At 52.6% G+C, this 17,360-nt stretch overlaps 4 protein-coding genes across 8 annotated transcripts in view; 2 read left to right on the top strand and 2 right to left on the bottom strand.

Moving 5' to 3' along the window:
- The window catches only part of MPIG6B (megakaryocyte and platelet inhibitory receptor G6b), a 19,423-nt gene extending 17,616 nt beyond the window's left edge, over positions 1-1,807 (top strand). For both annotated transcript variants that reach the window (XM_019626713.1, XM_019626712.1), the window contains one exon: positions 195-1,807. In XM_019626713.1, the coding sequence (XP_019482258.1) occupies positions 195-299 (105 nt within the window). In that variant the 3' untranslated portion in view covers positions 300-1,807. The remainder of the gene's footprint in view (positions 1-194) is intronic.
- Positions 1,808-2,136: 329 nt separating this feature from the next.
- Positions 2,137-5,446, bottom strand: DDAH2 (DDAH family member 2, ADMA-independent). Of its 3 annotated transcripts, none has more exons than XM_019626709.1 (7): positions 5,186-5,446; positions 4,017-4,375; positions 3,795-3,894; positions 3,599-3,672; positions 3,307-3,426; positions 2,651-2,751; positions 2,137-2,456 (listed from the first exon to the last, which is right to left on the bottom strand). In XM_019626709.1, exons 2-7 carry the CDS (start codon positions 4,311-4,313, stop codon positions 2,276-2,278), a joined length of 873 nt encoding a protein of 290 aa, XP_019482254.1. In that variant the 5' UTR covers positions 4,314-4,375; positions 5,186-5,446; the 3' UTR covers positions 2,137-2,275. The 3 variants fall into 3 exon arrangements, with proteins under 3 accessions (XP_019482254.1, XP_019482256.1, XP_019482255.1); XM_019626711.1 differs by having other exon boundaries at positions 2,651-2,800; positions 5,186-5,440; XM_019626710.1 differs by lacking the exon at positions 5,186-5,446 and adding an exon at positions 4,528-4,923.
- Positions 5,447-5,717: 271 nt separating this feature from the next.
- CLIC1 (CLIC family member 1) lies at positions 5,718-11,393 on the bottom strand. Of its 2 annotated transcripts, none has more exons than XM_019626667.1 (6): positions 11,096-11,393; positions 8,856-8,965; positions 8,539-8,664; positions 8,278-8,384; positions 7,485-7,666; positions 5,718-6,135 (listed from the first exon to the last, which is right to left on the bottom strand). In XM_019626667.1, the coding sequence occupies exons 1-6, from the start codon at positions 11,132-11,134 to the stop codon at positions 5,974-5,976; spliced, it is 726 nt and encodes a 241-aa protein (XP_019482212.1). In that variant the 5' UTR covers positions 11,135-11,393; the 3' UTR covers positions 5,718-5,973. The 2 variants fall into 2 exon arrangements, with proteins under 2 accessions (XP_019482212.1, XP_019482213.1); XM_019626668.1 differs by lacking the exon at positions 11,096-11,393 and adding an exon at positions 10,662-10,746 and having other exon boundaries at positions 5,764-6,135.
- Positions 11,394-14,531: 3,138 nt separating this feature from the next.
- The window catches only part of MSH5 (mutS homolog 5), a 15,912-nt gene continuing 13,083 nt past the window's right edge, over positions 14,532-17,360 (top strand). The window contains exons 1-7 of the mRNA XM_019626666.1: positions 14,532-14,628; positions 14,844-14,979; positions 15,249-15,372; positions 15,817-15,897; positions 16,087-16,149; positions 16,867-16,988; positions 17,167-17,276. Of these exons, the coding sequence (XP_019482211.1) occupies positions 14,624-14,628; positions 14,844-14,979; positions 15,249-15,372; positions 15,817-15,897; positions 16,087-16,149; positions 16,867-16,988; positions 17,167-17,276 (641 nt within the window). The 5' untranslated portion in view covers positions 14,532-14,623. The remainder of the gene's footprint in view (positions 14,629-14,843; positions 14,980-15,248; positions 15,373-15,816; positions 15,898-16,086; positions 16,150-16,866; positions 16,989-17,166; positions 17,277-17,360) is intronic.

Here is a 17,360-nt window from a genome sequence, read left to right as displayed (position 1 = left end):
CGTGAAAACCGAACCCCGGAGGCCAGTAGAGGAGGAGCCTAAGATTGCAGGGGACCTGGACCAGGAGCCGGTAAGGGCTTGGGGATGGGAAGGGGACCGGCCAGAATTCCTGAGAAAAGTGGACCAAGAGAGACAAAGGCCTGGCAGGGGAGTCACACTTCTGAGATCCTCCTGCCTTCTTCCCCACCTTTTAGAGCCTGCTCTACGCAGACCTGGATTGTATGGCCCTCAGAAGGCACCGCCAGTTGTCCCCTGTGGTCCCTGCTGATGCCTCCACCATTTATGCAGTTGTAGTTTGAAGGAAAGCCCTTACTCCAAACCTCACAGGCTGGGGTTCCCGGCTCCCCCCACCCCCAGCCTCTCTCCTGGAAAAGGTAGACTGGGAGTCAGGACACCTGGGTTCCAGGCTCTGCCACTGATCTTGCTCCTTCAGTTACCCCGCCTCTCATTACTTCAGTTACTCCATGTCTCCTTCACCACTGCTGTCCTCTTTTATCTAAAACCTCATCCACCCCTGATAGCTAGGAGACATCAACCACACCTAGATAGTTGTCCCATCTCTCCCCTTCCCTCCAGTCAAGCTTTTTGAACCAGAGGCTTGCACCTCTCTCTTCCACTTTCTTTTCCTTCATTCCACTCCCATGAGGTTGCCACTGATGTCCTAATGGCCACACCCAGTAGACAACTTTTAGCATTCATCTGGCTTGGCCTTTGATCACTCCCTTCTTTAAACTGTTTTTCTTTAATGTTGGTGTGTTCCTTTTGGATTTCTCTTCCTTTCTCCCCACCCCCATAGTATTCCCTACCATTCTAGGTTTGTCTCTTTATCTGCCTTCTCCCTCTTCTCGGAAGCTGTCATCCACAGCCAGTCCTCGGCCCTCACCTCAACAAATGACACCCAGAACTCTCTCCAGCTCAGATCTCAGGTATGGGATTTCCAAATTGTCCCGCAGACATCCCTGCCCTAGGCCGTTTGCACACAGCATGTCCAAAACCCAATTTATTGTCATCTTCCGAGCCACTTACTTATTCCTCCTCTGTATTCTCTCTTTATCAACCCAGTTGCCCAAGCCAGAAACTGGGAGTCATGCAGACTTCCTCCCTCTCACTCACTCCCAATGAACCAAGTCCTGCCATTCTATTTTAACATCACTGTTAAATCCACACCCTTCTTCACTCCTAGCACTGCCACCTGAATGTATTCTCATTTCCTCCTTGGATTTCCCATGGCCCCACCTCATCCTCCTGCCCTTGCCCTCCTTCCTGAAGCCAGAGAGATCCTTCCCAAATCCTGACCTGCTCCTGACAGCCTGTGTTTCAGAACTGTAGTATTGTTTTCCTTAACCTTCAGCTCTAGGCCCATGGGCTTTGGCATGGGGTACAAGGTGCTACAGCACTCTGCCTACCTACTCTTGAGGCTTAACTCTGTCACACCACATGCCAGCCTTAGAGAAATTCTCCCCAGGCCCCAATTGCTGTATGCCATTGTCCAGTGCTACTCCATCTTCATGGATTACCTTTTTCTCTCCTCCCCACTACCTGCCTGGCTAATCCTTATTTATCCTCAGGACTCAGTTCAAGTGTAGCCTTCTGGAATGCCATTCCTGACCCTCTTGGCCCCCCTGCATACATTTTGATTCCCTGGAAGTTCCCTTATTTCTCTCATAGTACCAGCCTCTCATGAATTGTTCCATCACAACCTGTATTTGAATTTGTAAGAAATTTTCATGTATTGTGTGCTCCCTGATGTCAGGAGACTGACCCTTTTCATATCACTGCTAAGCCTCAGTAAATGATTGAATGAAAATTAATATCCCTAGAAGCATCATTTGTTTCTCTCTATCAACTAGGGATGGGCTGGTAATCTACCAATCTCTGAATCATCTGACATTTAGATAAATTCAACAAGTGATCTACCCACACTCTCTCTTCTCTACCCTGTACATGCTCCCCACAATAGAAATTCTATCCCATCCATCTTACACCCAAGCACCTATGACAGGGCTGGGCAATAAGCCAGTAAGTACCTAATGAGGGTTTGACAAATGAAAGAGGCCTCCTTCCCAGCACTATCCCCAACCTCAGGTTTCAACCCTGCCCCTGTCCCTCTACCAAGACACCAGCCACAGCCCAGTCTAAAAGGTCAGTTCTATTTTATTAGTTCTGGGGGAGAGAACTCACTCTGTGGCCTCTATCTTTTGTCCCACACTATGCCCTCCCCCTATCTTGAGTCCCTCTCCCCACTACTAACTATTCACCATCCTCTGTCTAACCTTCATTCCTCTTCTACTCCCCATGTGGCCCTACCCCTGGCCAGCCAGGACCCCAAGGCCAGGCCCTCAGCTGTGGGGGCGTGTGCTGAGGACCAGGCAGAGGGAGCTGAGCCCAGCGCCTGCCTTCTCCAGTTCTGAGCAGGACACAGGTACCAGGGTGACTTCGGAGAGCTTCTGCAGTGCCTGTAGGGAGGACATGGATTGGGGAAATAGGAGTGAGACCCTGAGGCCACAGCCAGGCCCACCCCCCTTTGCAGCCAGCTCAGAGTGGTCCCACCCGGGCTTCTAGAAAAGGTACCCCTCCTTCCTCCCACTAGGAAGGCCTGAGACTCCTTTCTTTGGTTGGTGGTGGTGGTGGAGCTCCTGTCTAACCTCACCTCCTGGCTGTTGGGCAGGTCCCCACCTCCACGGTGCAGGAGGAAAGGGGGCACACCAGGCAACCCAGGACGCAGAAAGAGACAGTCAGCAGCCGCATCATCTGGGAGGGTCAGGGAGGCATAGGGGTGGTCTGTCAACACCGCCATTGCCTGGGGTAGAGGAAAGAGGAAGCATTCAAGTCTCAAGAGCCTTTCCACAACTGAGCCTGGCTGCCCTACCACAACTAAGGGTGGGGGACAATTACTTTAGTGGAATAATAATGACAGCAAGCACAAAGGGCTTACTATGTGTCAGGAGCTGTTCCAAGCACTTTAGTTACCTTTGCTAATTTCCATCTCAGACTCACATGCAGTTCTTTCCACCTGTAACTGTCTTCTCCCCTTCTCCAGCCCCCACCTGTCAGTCCCATCCATCCTTTAAGTCAGAGCTTAGATGCCACCTTCGGGGATTTTTGAAAGACGATGTTAATTGACCTTATTCCCGGGTCTCCCAGTTCCCTGTTCCACTATACTAACTTCTTGTTTTCTCGCGTGTTTTCACAGTAGACGGACCTCTCTGTGAGGGTAGGGGCTGGAGCTAAGTCTCCTCATCGCCTTGGCCAGGAGCCACGCCCACTTTCGTAGGCTGTGCCCCAATCTGCCCCGCCCCTCCTCACCCTGACAGCCTTTTGGGCAGCGTCGCTGCTACCGGCCACCACAGTGCGGGGTCCCCCCATGCCACAGAGGCCGCGCAGGTGGGAGGGGCTCGAGACAGGCACTGTGGAGACAGCGAAGTCCTAGGGAGAACAAGGGAAAGTACACAAGGACATGGGAGGGATGAGGGGTAACCCTCAAACACAGGATGCCCTCAGCCTCTCCCTCCTCAGTGCCCCCCTCCTCAGGCCCTTCAGACCCCACCCCCCATCCACTCCCCGCTGCTCCCCACCCTAGGCTGGTCCTGCTCCTCACCCGGAACGTGTCTGCCACGATCTCTGCTCCTCGGTGATTGGTCCACTTGGATAGGCCCACGAAAAACTCCCGGCCTGAGGCCGCAGAGGTTTGAGGGTGGGAGGAAATGAGTTGGAAACAAGACCTGAGATGGCCCAATCTTTCAAACTCTGCTTCCTTGTGCCAACCCCCAGGGGTGCTGGCACCCCAGCCTTACCGGTAAAGAGAACATCGGTGCCATCCAGCGTCGCATTCTCATCCCCCATCTCCACTATTCGGAGCCCCAGGTCCTGGAGGGCTTTGCGGACTCCATCCACCTTAGGGCAAAAAAAGAGGGCGCAGGGCTGAGGCATTTCCACCCCCCAATTCTTCCCTAAAGTCTCGGATGTCCAGTTCCTCCCTTCCCCTACCCCCACCCCCACCCCACCTTGGTGCTCACCTCCGGTCTGCGGGCAGGGCTCCAAGGCCGCGTGATTAGGGCCGTGTCCCCTTGGATCACGGCCGTGTCACCGAGCAGCGGTCCCAGGGGTAGCGACTCTTCAGGAGGCAATTCTAGCAGCTGCAGCCCCAACCGCTGCCTCAGTTTACCCCCTAGCACCCCATGCTCCCTCTGAGCTTTGGCCAGGTCCAGAGCCGGGATGCCAGCCCCCGCACCCTCCCCCGACGCCAGGCTCTCCGGGACCCCCCGGATCAGGGCATGGGAGCAGCGGCCCAGCCCTTCCCCCGGCGTCCCCATCCCATCCACACAGACTCCCCCTCCAGCCGCGCTGATTTCTTAGTTTCTTCTTTTTATTTCACCTGTGAGAAGAGACAGAATGGGGGAGACAGAGAAAGAGACAAGCATTGAAGGGCGTAGGTGGTGGTTAAGAACGCCAGGGTCTTCCTCCTGCCCTCTCCGGGCGCCCCTCCCACTCTTCCCCACCCCCTCCAGACCTTCCTCTCCTGCCTACCCCATTCCGCCCGCACCCTCGCGGGTCTTCTGCTTTAGGTCGAGTCCGAGAAGCAACACCAGGATCCCCTAATCTCCAAAACACCTGTTGCCCCTACTCGGGGGCTTCGTAAGGTTCCTGCCGGGCGCCCCTCTTGGCAGCCGCTAGGATGCGCTCACTCCCCAAAAATGCAGCGGCCCCGCCCCCTTAACCCTCAGCTGCTCGCTGCCGTAGGGACCCGAAGTGCGGAGGGGAACCCACAGGAGTTACGGGACGGGAGACAACTGTGGGGGGAGAGCCTGGGGGATGGAATTCTTGGACGTCCAAATGAGAAAGGGAGCGAGGGGCAAGGAGGGAGGAATTAGACCCTAAGGAGTTAAACATCCTCTCCACCCCGCCCGGTCACTCTGCCCCTAGCGCGGGACCCAGTATAAACCAGACCGAGTCCCGGAGGACTGGGAGAGGTCTAAAGCGAAATCCGAGGGGCGGGGAAACGGGGGCGTGGTTCCGGGGAGCGGGAGCCACTCTGGGTTCCAGGACTCGGTCCCTTCCTCTCCCGGCCTCTTCCCCAAAGTCCACCCCACTCAGCTCCCCACCCAAATGTCGGCCCCCAGCACTCTCTCCGATGCAGGCAAGGCCCCAACACTGCACAGGGGACACCTCCCCACCCCAGACTCACCTCCAGCTGCCACCCCCACTCCTGCAGCTCTGTGATCTTGACTGCCCTCCCCCCGCAGGACAGAGTTGGTGGAGAAGAGTCCTAGTCTTCAAGCCTTGGGGACTGGAGCTTGGGCTTTGAGGGGTCCCTGCGTAGGCGAGCTCAAATACTAAGGTGGGGCGGGGGCGCGACGGTCTGGCGGCTCCAGGGCATTGTCTAAGCGGGACTGGGCGGGGCTCCTCGAGGCCATGCCCATTCCGCCCTGCTATGCCGCGCCCACTCCACAGGGACTGTGCCCCTCCTTTCTGAACTCTGCCCCGCCCTTCGAGTACTGCTCCAGCCCACCCCGATCTGGCTCCCATTGAAGGCTGGGCTACGAACGCGACAGGGAGCGAGTGCGAGACAGCTCGATGATGGACTGGCAGATTAAAACAGGAAAAAAGACAAAATCACAGCAAGCACCCATCTTCTAAATTCCTGGCTTCAGCCCTGAGCTCAAGGTCACTTGACTCACTCTTCATTCCGTGTTACTCACATTTCCAGAACCCTTTGTGTAAAAACAACACTAGATTTTTTTTTTCATTCTGTATTTTATTACTGAAATACATTGTCCTACCTACCCCACCCCACCCACAATAAAAATCTCACCCAGAACCTCCATTCCTTCCCTTCATTCCCCCAGCCAGTCCTGCACAAGTGCTCCAAAATTCACTCCCCACTGGCCATTTTGGAGTGTGTCCATTGGGTAGCCAAGTGGAAACGACTATGTCGAGAAAAATGGAGGGGGGCAAGGGAGCCCCAGGAGGGGCTTATTTGAGGGCCTTGGCCACTTGCTCATAGGCCAGCTCGATCTCCTCCTCATCTGGACAGGTGGAGGAGAACTCTTCCCGAGCATAGGCATTGCGCAAATACCGATGCACTCCCCGGAACACCTCGGGGATGGAGAAGCCCCGGTACTTCTTACATACCACCTGGGGGTGGGGAGAGGAGAGGGACCAACAGATTAGCCTCAGCAAGACTGTGGTCTTTCTCTTATCCTAAGTTCCACCTGACCAAAACCAGTCACCTTGTCCAGTCCAGGCATTGGACATTGGATTGTCTCTACTATCTGGCTCCTCTTCCTTTTGATTCTTACCTCCCATATGAATCACCTTCTCCAACTGGCTTTCTTAACTCCCCAATATGCTAAACTGTCTTCACCCTTCCACTATACTTAGTGATAAGCAGCCCCTTTTCAGACCACCCCATTCCATGGTGCTACCTTCCTCCTCTTGATTTTATTGAGATATAATTCACAAACCATGAATTTTTTTCTCTCAAATTTCCAAAGCAACTTTTGTCTCTATTTTTCATTTTAGGTTTCAAATCCTTTGGGGCAAGGGCTAATCATCATATAACTTTGTCTTTCAGTGCCTAGTTCAATCCAGTTTTATGGCAGACTGACATTATTGTCATAGCTTTAAGGCTATGACAAAAACATAGGAACCAACAGTTATCATCTTCCACAAGAGGAAGTGGAGGCTGAAGCTATAAAGAGTGTTAAAACTTTGATTTTAGAACCAGCCTGCTGGTCTGATCTGGGGATTTGGCAGTGATAGAGACAGGCAGAGCATTCTTGAAAGTAATACTGCAACGTGTTATTCTCAACCAGTCTGCCTGCACCCATGACTTCTAGCAGGGAATATAATTTTTTCAAGTAGTGGTCTTGCCAGCAATGACTGCTGAGAAAAAATGGGATGGTATCTGCTATTGGTAGCAATGTATAGAAACCACCCTAAGAAAGTAACAACCTTCAGGGCCGGCCGAGTGGCGCGATGGTTAAGAACTCGCTTGGGATGCCAGAGGGCCCCGGTTCGGATCCCACATATGAGGGCCAGTGACACTGCCCTCCACAGCTAAGATGCTGAACAACAGCTCAACCTGGAGCTGGGCTGCCGTGAGTCGCCGGCGACGGCGTGGGCTGCAGTCCCTGTGGCAGTGGATTGCCATGGGCTACCGTGTGTAGCCAGCAGCCAGCGTGAGCGGCCAGCAGCCGCAGTGAGCGGCCGTCCAGAAGCCGGCGACTGATCTGCCTCACCCGGGAAGAGCGCAATGATGGTGCCAACTTGGGCCAGTGAAGCAACATCCTCCACAACTAGATTGAAGAACAAAACGACAGCAACTTGTCTGTTCCCCTTTCCCCAATTCCCCAGCACTGTTCCCATCCCCCCAATTCCCCAATAAAAAAATCTTTAAAAAAAAAAAAAGAAACAACCTTCAGAGTGATTGTCATGGGAAGCCATCCCAGCGGCCATCCTCTCGTCCCACCATGACCACCCACCTGTACTATGTGGAGCTTTGGCAACAGGTTGCAGTCAGCCAGTGTGAGCTCATTGCCATCCAGAAACTTCCTCTGAGAGATGCCCTCATCCTCAGCACTGGTCTCATCTACTTCTTCTGGGAGGGGGGATGTCAAGTAATTGTCTAAAACTTTCAGGGCTTTCAGGAGCCCCTTCTCCAGATCTGCAAGACAGGCGAATTGGCAAGAACATAAAAAAAAAAACGTCCAAGAACATCCATGGGCCAGGGTCGGGGTGAGGGGGGTGAATACAAATGGTGAGGCCAGTCCAAAATAATAATAGTAAACACTAACGTAGTTAGCTTTTTGTGTTATTCTAAGAACTTTACATACAAAAACTCATTTAACTCTCATCTCAACCAGCGAAATAGGTATTATTATCCTCATTTTATAGCTCTGGAAATGAATTTACAGAGAGATTAAATGAAATCCCAAAGTCACACCTAGTAGGATTTGTACTCAGGTAGTCTGGATCTAGAGTTCTTAAGCACAACACTGTTCTGCCAGAAAACAGGCCAGCAGCCAACCCAGCAGCTGTCCCAGTGGAGCAGGAGAAGCCAGGGGGAAAAATGAGAGATGTTTAAAAGTCATGGCCAATGAGAATGCAAGGAAATATGGGGTTAAGCAAAAATAAGGCAGTGGGTGTAGTGGTGAAGGTTTGCCAACATCTGTTCCATCTCCCTGATATCTGAATTATCTGGTGCCCCTAATGCCTCCAATCCCTGCGTCTTCTCCGTTCCTCCTAGGACCCAGGCCTCTGACCCATAAGACTCACTATCATTGAGTGCTGGGTTTGAATTTTTGATGTAGGCAGAAAATTTGGCAAATATGTCCAGCCCAGCTGTGTTGGACTCAGGGTTCAGAGCTGCCAGCTTGGGGTACCTGAAAGCCAATGGGAGAAACAGGATAAGATATCTTTCTGGGAGGAGACTCCACTCCCGTCCCAGCCCCATCACCACCTGTTTTTCATTTTTCCAACTTCTCTTTCTCAGAGCCTCCCAGCTCCCTTAACACCCCTTTCTGAGTGCCCCAATACCTGGGAGGGCACAGCACTGCCTCCAGAAATTCCTCAATCTTGTTGGTGTCTGTGTGTACTTCAGTGCCATACAGCAGGAATGGAAGTTGCCCTCCTGGGCACAGCTTCTGTACCGTCTCAGTTCGCCTGGAGGACAGGCCAGGCATCAGGACAGGAAAGGGAGGGGGGTCAGGGAGAACCAGAAAGGGGAGATGGAGGGATGTTGGAAGAGAAAGGGGCTCTGGGTGAGAGGGAAAAAGGTTCAGGATGGAAGGGCTTGGGTGGCTGAGCATGTGCATGTGCACAAGGGTTATTTATAAGAACCGAAGTGGGCCCACCTCTTAGTGTCAACGGTGGTGACGTTGAAGGTGACTCCCTTGAGCCAGAGGACCATGAACAGTCTCTGGGAGAAGGGGCAGTTCCCAATCTTGGCCCCATCACTGCCAGCCTGAAAAGGAACCCCCACCCCTAAGGTTAGGCCTGGTGCACCCTACCCATCCCCAAGCCATTTTCAGCATTTTCCACTCCCAGACCTAGCTGTTTTCTGCCCAGTCAGGACACATACTCGGTCTCCACTATAAGCTCCCTCCAACTACTGGGCTCTCCACCCTGGAGCTGGGTCAAACCCAGGGCAGGTCAGTGGGAACATTTTCTGCAAAGGTTGGCTTCTGGTTCCCCAGAGAGTTGAGGACAGTCAGGAGGTGAGCAGAGGGCATATGGATTGTGGACAAGTTAAAGGATCTGGACCCCAAGGAGGAAAGACTAACAATGGTGTAGCTTTCTATGTGCTATTCTAAGCACTTTACCTACAAAAACTCATTTAATTCTCACATCAACCCATAAAGTAGCTCCTAGGGAGGGACTTTGGAGAGGCCAGAGTTGTAGGCTACAGGCCTGGATTCCTGAATGGAGTAGAGCATGAGGAGATGTGGGGTAGGGTTTGGAAGCCAGAGTTCTGGCTCTCTATACCTACAGTCAAGCTGTCTCTGGGCAGCTGCGGGGAGTCAAGGGGTTCAGTGCCCTGCCCTAGAGATATAGAGGGCCTTGCAGAGGGGGGCTGCCCTCTAATTGGCAAGTGGTGACCTCATCTCCCAAGGGACACCACCCCCCTAGGCTGAGGGTGATTCATTTCATGGTGCCTTCAGCCTCAGCAGCTTCCTTCCTGGCAAGGAGTGGGGGGGCAGGGCCTGTGAGGCTAAGGACTGGGCTTTAAAGGCCACCTCCCTCTCCCCCCTCCCCCCCTCCCCCCAACACACTGCCTGCAGGGGTCTCCCAGCACAGGTCCTTCCGCTCCAGATAATCCTCCTCCTCACACAGGGCCCAGGACTCCTGGCCGGAGTGGCTGCAGCCCAGACTCAGCCAGGAGTAAAAATAGCCCTTGAGGCTGGTGTGACTGAGGTGGGGACCACACCTAAGTGGGTGGGGCCAGGCACTTCACTGGGCGCAGGGAGAGGGAGGGAATGGCTGCCTGAGAAGCTGAGCATAAAGGAAAGGGAGAAACAGGCAGGAACACACAAAGACAAATGAACAAAATGGGGGGAAGTGGAGAAAAAGGAAGCAGGAAAGTGAGTGTGGGAGAGAATGTGGAAACAAGAAGACACAGAGGGTAGGCCGCCAAAGGGAGGGAGGGGCTCAGAGATGAGATCCAGACAGGGGAGAGCTGCAGCCCTTGTGCGGAAGGGAGCAGGGAAGAAACAGTGGAGGCCGCCGCCGCCGCCGCCGCCTGTGGTTTTGATACCCACATGCCATGCGACCACCTCTCCTCATCCACACCCACAGAGAGGAGAGTTGGGACAACTCTTTCTTTTCTGCTTCTACAACCCCCAAACCCTAAATGCCCTAACCCAGCTCCCCTCCTTCTGATCTCTCTCCTCATCTAGCCACAGCTGAACTCTCATCTCCTGGCCATCTCCTTTCTCTCACTAACCCGAGTCTCCGCACACACTTCTCCACCCATCACCTCTCCAGCTCTGCTTTCATTCCCACTTTCCTGTCTCCTTCCACCCCATCAATTCTTCCCAGTTGAGCTCCCACTCTCAGGCCTCCCTACCACAACCTTCTCCCTTGAAACCTCCCTGTTGCCCCCACACACCCACACACAAACACACACTTCTCCAAATCTCCCCCCCACACCCCTCACTCACCCTTCTGGTCTTCTCACAGGTCCGACGTGTCCTGATGTTTCCCTCAGTCCCTCCCCAACTGTTGGATTCCCACTGTCCCCTTTTCTCCCTGTCCTTCCATCAGCTTGTACACCCCTCCACCCCTACCCCGTCAATCATCCCCACTCCCCGGAACCCTCCCTTTTCTCTATCTTGCAGTCCTTTAGGCAGATGAAAACTTGGGACTTTTACAAACTTTTCAGGGTTGAGCCTACAAGTCTCATTATCCGAATGCGTCAATTGTCTTCCCCTCCGGAACCAGCCAGCTCCCACCCCCAACCCAAAGACTGCACGTGGGGCTGGGGGTGGGGGTAAAGGAGGGAAGGGATTGGGGTGTTAAGGCTGGAGCCCGGGAAAGGTGAGAGCTGCCTTTCAGGAATTCGGAGGGTGGCCTAGAAGGAAGAAGGTGTTCTTACCTTCACGAACAATTCGACCTGCGGTTGTTCTTCAGCCATGGTTGCGACGGAGACCAGGAAGCGGCCGTCGCTGGGGGGAACTGGGAGGGGCCCGGACCAGGGAAGGCGGGTCTCACTGACAGAGATTCTCTCCCCCACAGCTAGGACTGTCACCTCAGAGCAACACAAGCCCTATCAGATCCGCCTGCTACAGACACGGCCTCCCCACCAACTCAGCGTACACTACACCCAGCTCCTTCAGCTCGTTCACCTCCCGGGCTGGAGCTGGGAGCCGCTGACTCACGGACCGGCCCCGCCCTGAACCTGGGGAGGGGACAGGAGGGGGGCGGGACGCGACGATCAGGGAGTGGGCCTGGAGGGGGAGACCCTCGTCTCCCAGAGGATAAGGAAAAGGTGTTGAGGGAATCCGAGGGACTTCCTTGTTTCTCTGCCAGTCCCTTGAACACAGGACTTTATTTCTGCCTCAGTTTCCCTGCTTCATTTATCAGAGGATTTTCCCGTGCTACCCTCACACAAGAAACTTGATACCAACAGGCTGGGCACGCCCATGAGGGCCCAGAGGGAATTTTAGGATGGGAAAGTGGTCAATTATTCCTTTTCCCGCGTCCCTTCCAGATTTCAGTCCAAATTCTGGGTTGCTAAGACTGTGGGTGCAGAAGAGGAACTTGGAAGTGGAAGCTGGGACTGGAAGAAAGGAGTGGAGAAAGGAAGGGCAGGGGATAGGTAGGGAGACAACCAGGCCTGTGCCAATGAAACAGGAAGTTGAGCCTAGGGGCCTCGTCACTGGGGGAGGTACCTCCCCCTCTAGCCTGGTCAGCTTTAATGCTTCCACTTCAGCCCTCCTCTCCCCACCCCTTCCTGTGCCCCTTTGCCCTTTTCTTACTGAAGGTTGCCTTGGAGATGGGATGGAAGGATAGGGTTATTTTGGCCCCAGGAATTCAAGGGGCTGGTGGTTGCTGGTCCTATCACAGGTAAAAAGGAAAGATCAGAGAGAATAGAGTGAGTGGAGTCCTTGGGGACACAAATAAGTAGGGAGGACCCAGGCTCTTTCCTTCCCTGGTAACCTTGATTTTGGAGTTCTATCAAACTATGACCTGCTAAAAAATAGCCCAAGAATATGTCCTCCAAACTGGACGTAGTCCAGCCTCCGCATCTTGAACGTCCTGTCCAACCATTTCTTTTCTTTCTTCCTCATCACCCCCTGTCTAACAAGAGACCTACAGTTCCAGAAAAACTTGGTGGAGTGCAAGGACATAGGAGCAAAACAGAGCTTGAAACTTAAAAAAAAGGGAGGCACTTGGGGGAGGAGTGGGGTGGAGTGACAAGACTTGCTGTTGGAAACCAGCAGTTAGTGGTTTCCTCTCATACTTCCTCTTCTATGGGTTTTCACCTCCTTGGAGGAAGGCCTATCTTTCCTCCCCAGAGAGGGGATGGGTATATTTGGTATTTGCTCCTGTCAATTGTAACATCCTATAAGGATGATTTCATGAGTATGTGTGGGTGGGTGACCCTCAAAATCTGCACATAGGACCCCTTCCATGTAGGGGGGTTGTCAAAGCAACCCTATTTCCCAGGATCCTCGTCTGCTCCACCTGGTCAGCGTCCACCAGAGAATCTGCCTCACAAAGATGTCCCCTCTGGGAGAGAAGCCTCAGGCAAATGGGGCCAACCCTGAGCTCAGACAGGTTTGGCAGCTTCTCCCCTGCCTCTCTCTTTTCTCTCCTACAGCTTTATAGCTAGAGCTGCCTTAATCATCAATATTGACTTTGGCTGGCTGGCATGGCTACCCACAAGGTATTTTATTTTGTCTTAATTTCCCAGATGACAGGTCATGCTGCCCTTTCCTGGTACCATCCAGCAGTGCCCCAGGGCTTTGAAGCCAGGGGCTGCACCCCCAAATCCTGATCAGAGAAGCCTCCCTCACACTTCATCTCCTTGCCCTTGCTTTTCTCCTATCTCAGTATCTCCCCTTTCCTTTTCTGGACAGGCTTCTCTTTCCACTCCCTCCCCTTCCTGGGCTTGGTAAACCAGTCCCTAATCTCTTCCCACCCCAGATTGGAAGGTGTGTCCCTCCCAGACACTCCTTAGAGCTATCACCAGCCTCTTCCAGGTTTCCATAGCTCCATTGCTCAACAATTTGCCAAGAGTAACCATTAACCTTGCCCTTCACTCCCCCACCTTGCTCTCTAGAGGGGTTTTTCCAATCACTGTTTAGCGGAGTTAGGTTACCTCACCATCTTTTCTCAAGTCTTGTGTGGGATCTCCCCAACTCACGGTACCCAGAACAAAACTGGGAGGAAGATGTGTTTTAAGGGATCTGTTTTTTTAAAGTATACGTTGGCTTATTTCTGTCTCATAATCTCCTTGCTGGTCACACACACACACACACACACACACACACACACAATGTTAGCTTCATGGAGCAGAGCCCAGACTTAATTATGTTCACTACTTTGAGTCCACCACCTGGTCCAGAGTAGGCACTAAATAGTTGCTTAATAATTGACGCCCTTCTGTCCTTAGGGTGCGTGTGAACACCCAGGGTTATGGGTATGTCCCAATAGGAGTGTAGGTGTTCTTATCAGGTTTACTTCCTACTTTGGTGTAATTCCAACGTTTTCACCTCCTCTTGGGAGGCCGAAATTATAAATTAGGCCCTGTAGTGCCCTTGTGGGGGTGATTATACACTGTACCCAGGAAACTGGCAGAGGAGGGTTGTGGTAAGAGTCTCACTTCTTATTTCTGTTTATTTATTTAAAGCACTCATGTTGCTCTTACTATGTTTGCCAAGCACCGTTCTAAGCTCTTTTATAAATATTAACTCAGAGGGTACACATTTTAACTTAGAATTGTTGGCACAGGTTGAATTAATGTTGCTTATCTCCACTCTCCAGAACAAAAACACAACGCGCCTCTGGCCCTTTAAGATCGGCCTCCTACCCAGATTCCTGCGCTCCCTCCAATTTCCCCCTCAACGCCCCCAAACTAGTTTCCGAGGCTCGACTCAAGCTCTGCTTCCGGCCTTCTCACAGGCTCCACCCCGTGTCAATCAAAGCCCAGAAACCCTGAGGGCCAGAGACCTAGGTGCTAAGCAATGGCAGAGGGCGGGAAGTTTGAATGTTCTGGCACCGCCCACATGCGAATAGGCCATTCAGCGTCGGCCTTCTCAGCAACTGCGGCGCCTCCTCCCTCTCGCCCTGTAGGCTCTCTAGGCAGGATCCGGGTCTGTCCGACCAATAGCGGCTAAGAGGACGGGCGTGTGCGCGCGCACCTCGTCCTCTCGCTGGCGCGCCCCTCACGCAGACTCGTGGCTTAGTCATTGACGCGGTATCGCGCACGTCGTGGTCGCGTTGACTGAAAAGGCGGGAAAACGCCGCAAGTTATCTGCAGCTGTGGTGGGGAAGTCGAGACCTTGGGGCTGAGGTCATTGGGGCGTGGTTGGCAGGGGCGGGGAGAGGAGACGCGCACAACTCGCTCCACAAGCCCCTCAAACCGTCTCCATCCTAACACAACCTCGGCGTGACAGAAATGGGGTAGGGGGGGAGCTTTCCACAGTGTGCGTCAGTGAAATACCTGAGAAGTCACCTCTCGAAATACCCCACAAATGTTGAAAACAAAGTGTGACCTCTCTCTCACCTCCGCCCTCTCCCAGACTTCCCAGTGCACTTGCACTTGGGCGCGCCACCCTCCCCAGCTACCTCGCAATGGACGCTCGCCCCTGAACCGCTTTCATTTTCCTAATCCGCAGACCCTCCCAGGCCATGACCTCCTTGGGAGCGACCGCAGCCAGGACGCCGCAGGGACCGGGACCCTGGGCGGCCCCAGTGCCGGACCCCGGGGAGGTGGAGGAGGAGGAGGAGGACGACGCGGAGGAGCCCGCGGAGGTCTTTGGGGCGGCCGGGTCCTGGAAGCTGGACCTCGAATGAATCTGGAGAGTGGGGAGTTGACTGGGGCGTCCGGGTGTTAGAATAAAAAGGGGCCGGGAGATGCTGGGCTGGCCACTCACCTCTGTTGAGCGTCAGTTTCAGATGTACTGAAGGGGGTGATGGTGCCTGTCTCAGAGATTTGAGAAAATGATGATTAAATAAGGCACGGCACAACCCTGCACTGAGGAGTGGTTCAAATACTGGTTTCCTTCCTTCCTCGCGGACAGATCCATCTGTGTGTGCTGTGGCATTCAGGCTGCTTGGGCATTGCCTACTATGACACTAGTGACTCCACCATCCACTTCATGCCAGATGCCCCAGACAACGAGAGCCTCAGGCTTCTTCAGAGAGGTGGGGACAGATCCAGCAATTCCTCTACCCTGGGACTGATAGTTCTATTAGTTGACTTCCAGAGGACCATCTGTTGTTTTTAGGGACTTATTTTTATTATTCAACAAATATTTATTAGGGTGTGTACAATGTATCAGGTGCTGGAGATATAATCCTGGGCAAATCAGTTATATCTGTCTTCTAGGGGTTTATAGTGACAGTCTCCAGGGCACCCCTCTTCCCTCCCACCACCCTGCCAGTCTTACTCCTTTTCCCCTTCCTAATGCTCATATCTGACTCCTACCTATGCTCCCAATTTGTGGGGCACTCCCTACTCTTAGAGGGAGGAAATAAGGTTTTCAGGTGGGGAGGGAGATAGCAAGAGGAGGGCTATGGGTTTCCTCTTCGTCAAAGGATAAAGATTCTTGAACTCATTTGGCCTCCATTCTCCATTCTCCTTCCAAGTTCTGGATGAAATCAGTCCCCGGTCTATTGTTACAAGTGCCAAACAGGATGAGAATATGACTCAGTTTCTGGGGAAGCTTGGTAAGTAAGGACTGGGTAAGGCTGAGAGGGAAAATTAGGAAAGACTAAAGTATGGATTATTACAGGAGACTAAAGGGTCTTGGAGGGAGGTAGAGCCAGGAAGCCAGAATTGGGTGAGAGGGAAGATGTGACAGAGTCAGGAAGACTGAAATGTACAGACTAATGGCCCTTTCTTTGCCTCCCTGACAGCCTCCCAAGAGCACAGAGAGCCTAAGAGACCTGAAATCATATTTTTGCCAAATGTGGATTTTGGTATCTTTTTGCTTTGCCCAATCCCCCAATCCCAGCTTCCCAACCCTTTCTCCTAATTCCACCCTCATCATCAGAGTTCTTCCCTCAGCTTTATCTTACCCTAAAGTTTTGTGTTCTCTAGACCCCGTGACCAGCCTCCTTAGGATCTCTCCTGCTCCCTACCCTTTAATAACCTGCAGCTTATTATGTAACAACCACTTAGGCATGTCTAGGGATGAAGGCCTCCCCTGAAAAGAGAGAGTGGTGACACTTTTTGGACTGCTTTGATTGTTGGAATTTCCCCCTTTAAGCCAAAGCCATTTGTGGTGGGGGGACGCACTGCCTCAGTGACCTTAATGATCCATAAAGCACTTTCATAACCTCCCTGGGTTTGCAAAAAGGACAGGGAATGTTCTATCCTAATTAGATGTTAGGACATTGGTGTTAAATGATGATCTTTTGGACCCCAAATCCCCAATTCCAGACAGATGTCTTACTCTTCTGAGCCATTTATCTTTCTCAGGTTGTGATTTCAGCCACACAATTTATACCATATGTAAAATAAAGAGAAAATTAGATTAAGAGTCTGAAATTTTGGTTCTTTTTTTAGCTTTCCACCAACTGCCTGTGTGAGCTTGGCAAGTCAGATTCTCTCTCTTGCTTCTATTGTCTCATTCTTAAAGTGGGGTGACAAATTGAGCTACAAGACCTTTCCCTTTCATGCCTCCCCCAAAATAGGTCTGGAGATAAGCAAGCAGCGCCTCCTTTCTGGAAACTACTCTTTCATCCCAGACTCCATGACCACCACTGAGAAAATTCTCTTCCTCTCCTCCATCATTCCTTTTGACTGCCTCCTCACGGTGAGATGGGAGCTAAGGGCTGGAATGCTGCAGGTGGAGAAAGGCACAAGCACCCTGCTCTTTGGGTTGAGTCCTGGGAGGTATTGGCGCAGCCCTGGAAAATAATAGTTTTACCTGGTGTTGTCCAACATCCAGGATATTGGGATTTACCCCAGCTCCACTTCTGATCCCCTCCCAGGTTCGAGCACTTGGAGGGCTGCTGAAGTTTCTGGGTCAAAGAAGAATTACTGTTGAACTAGAAGACTATAATGTCAGCGTCCCCATCCTGGGCTTTAAGAAATTTGTGTTGTAGGTGATTTACCCTAGTCTCAACCAAAGTAAGGTGGGATTTTGGGAGCCCTGAATAGTAAGACAGGGTTAGGGTGGGGGTGA

Source organism: Hipposideros armiger, unplaced genomic scaffold (genome assembly GCF_001890085.2).
Source record: "Hipposideros armiger isolate ML-2016 unplaced genomic scaffold, ASM189008v1 scaffold_687, whole genome shotgun sequence".
Taxonomy (NCBI): domain Eukaryota; kingdom Metazoa; phylum Chordata; class Mammalia; order Chiroptera; family Hipposideridae; genus Hipposideros; species Hipposideros armiger.
Note: the sequence above shows the minus strand (reverse complement) of the source record. Positions and strands in the feature narration are given on the sequence as shown.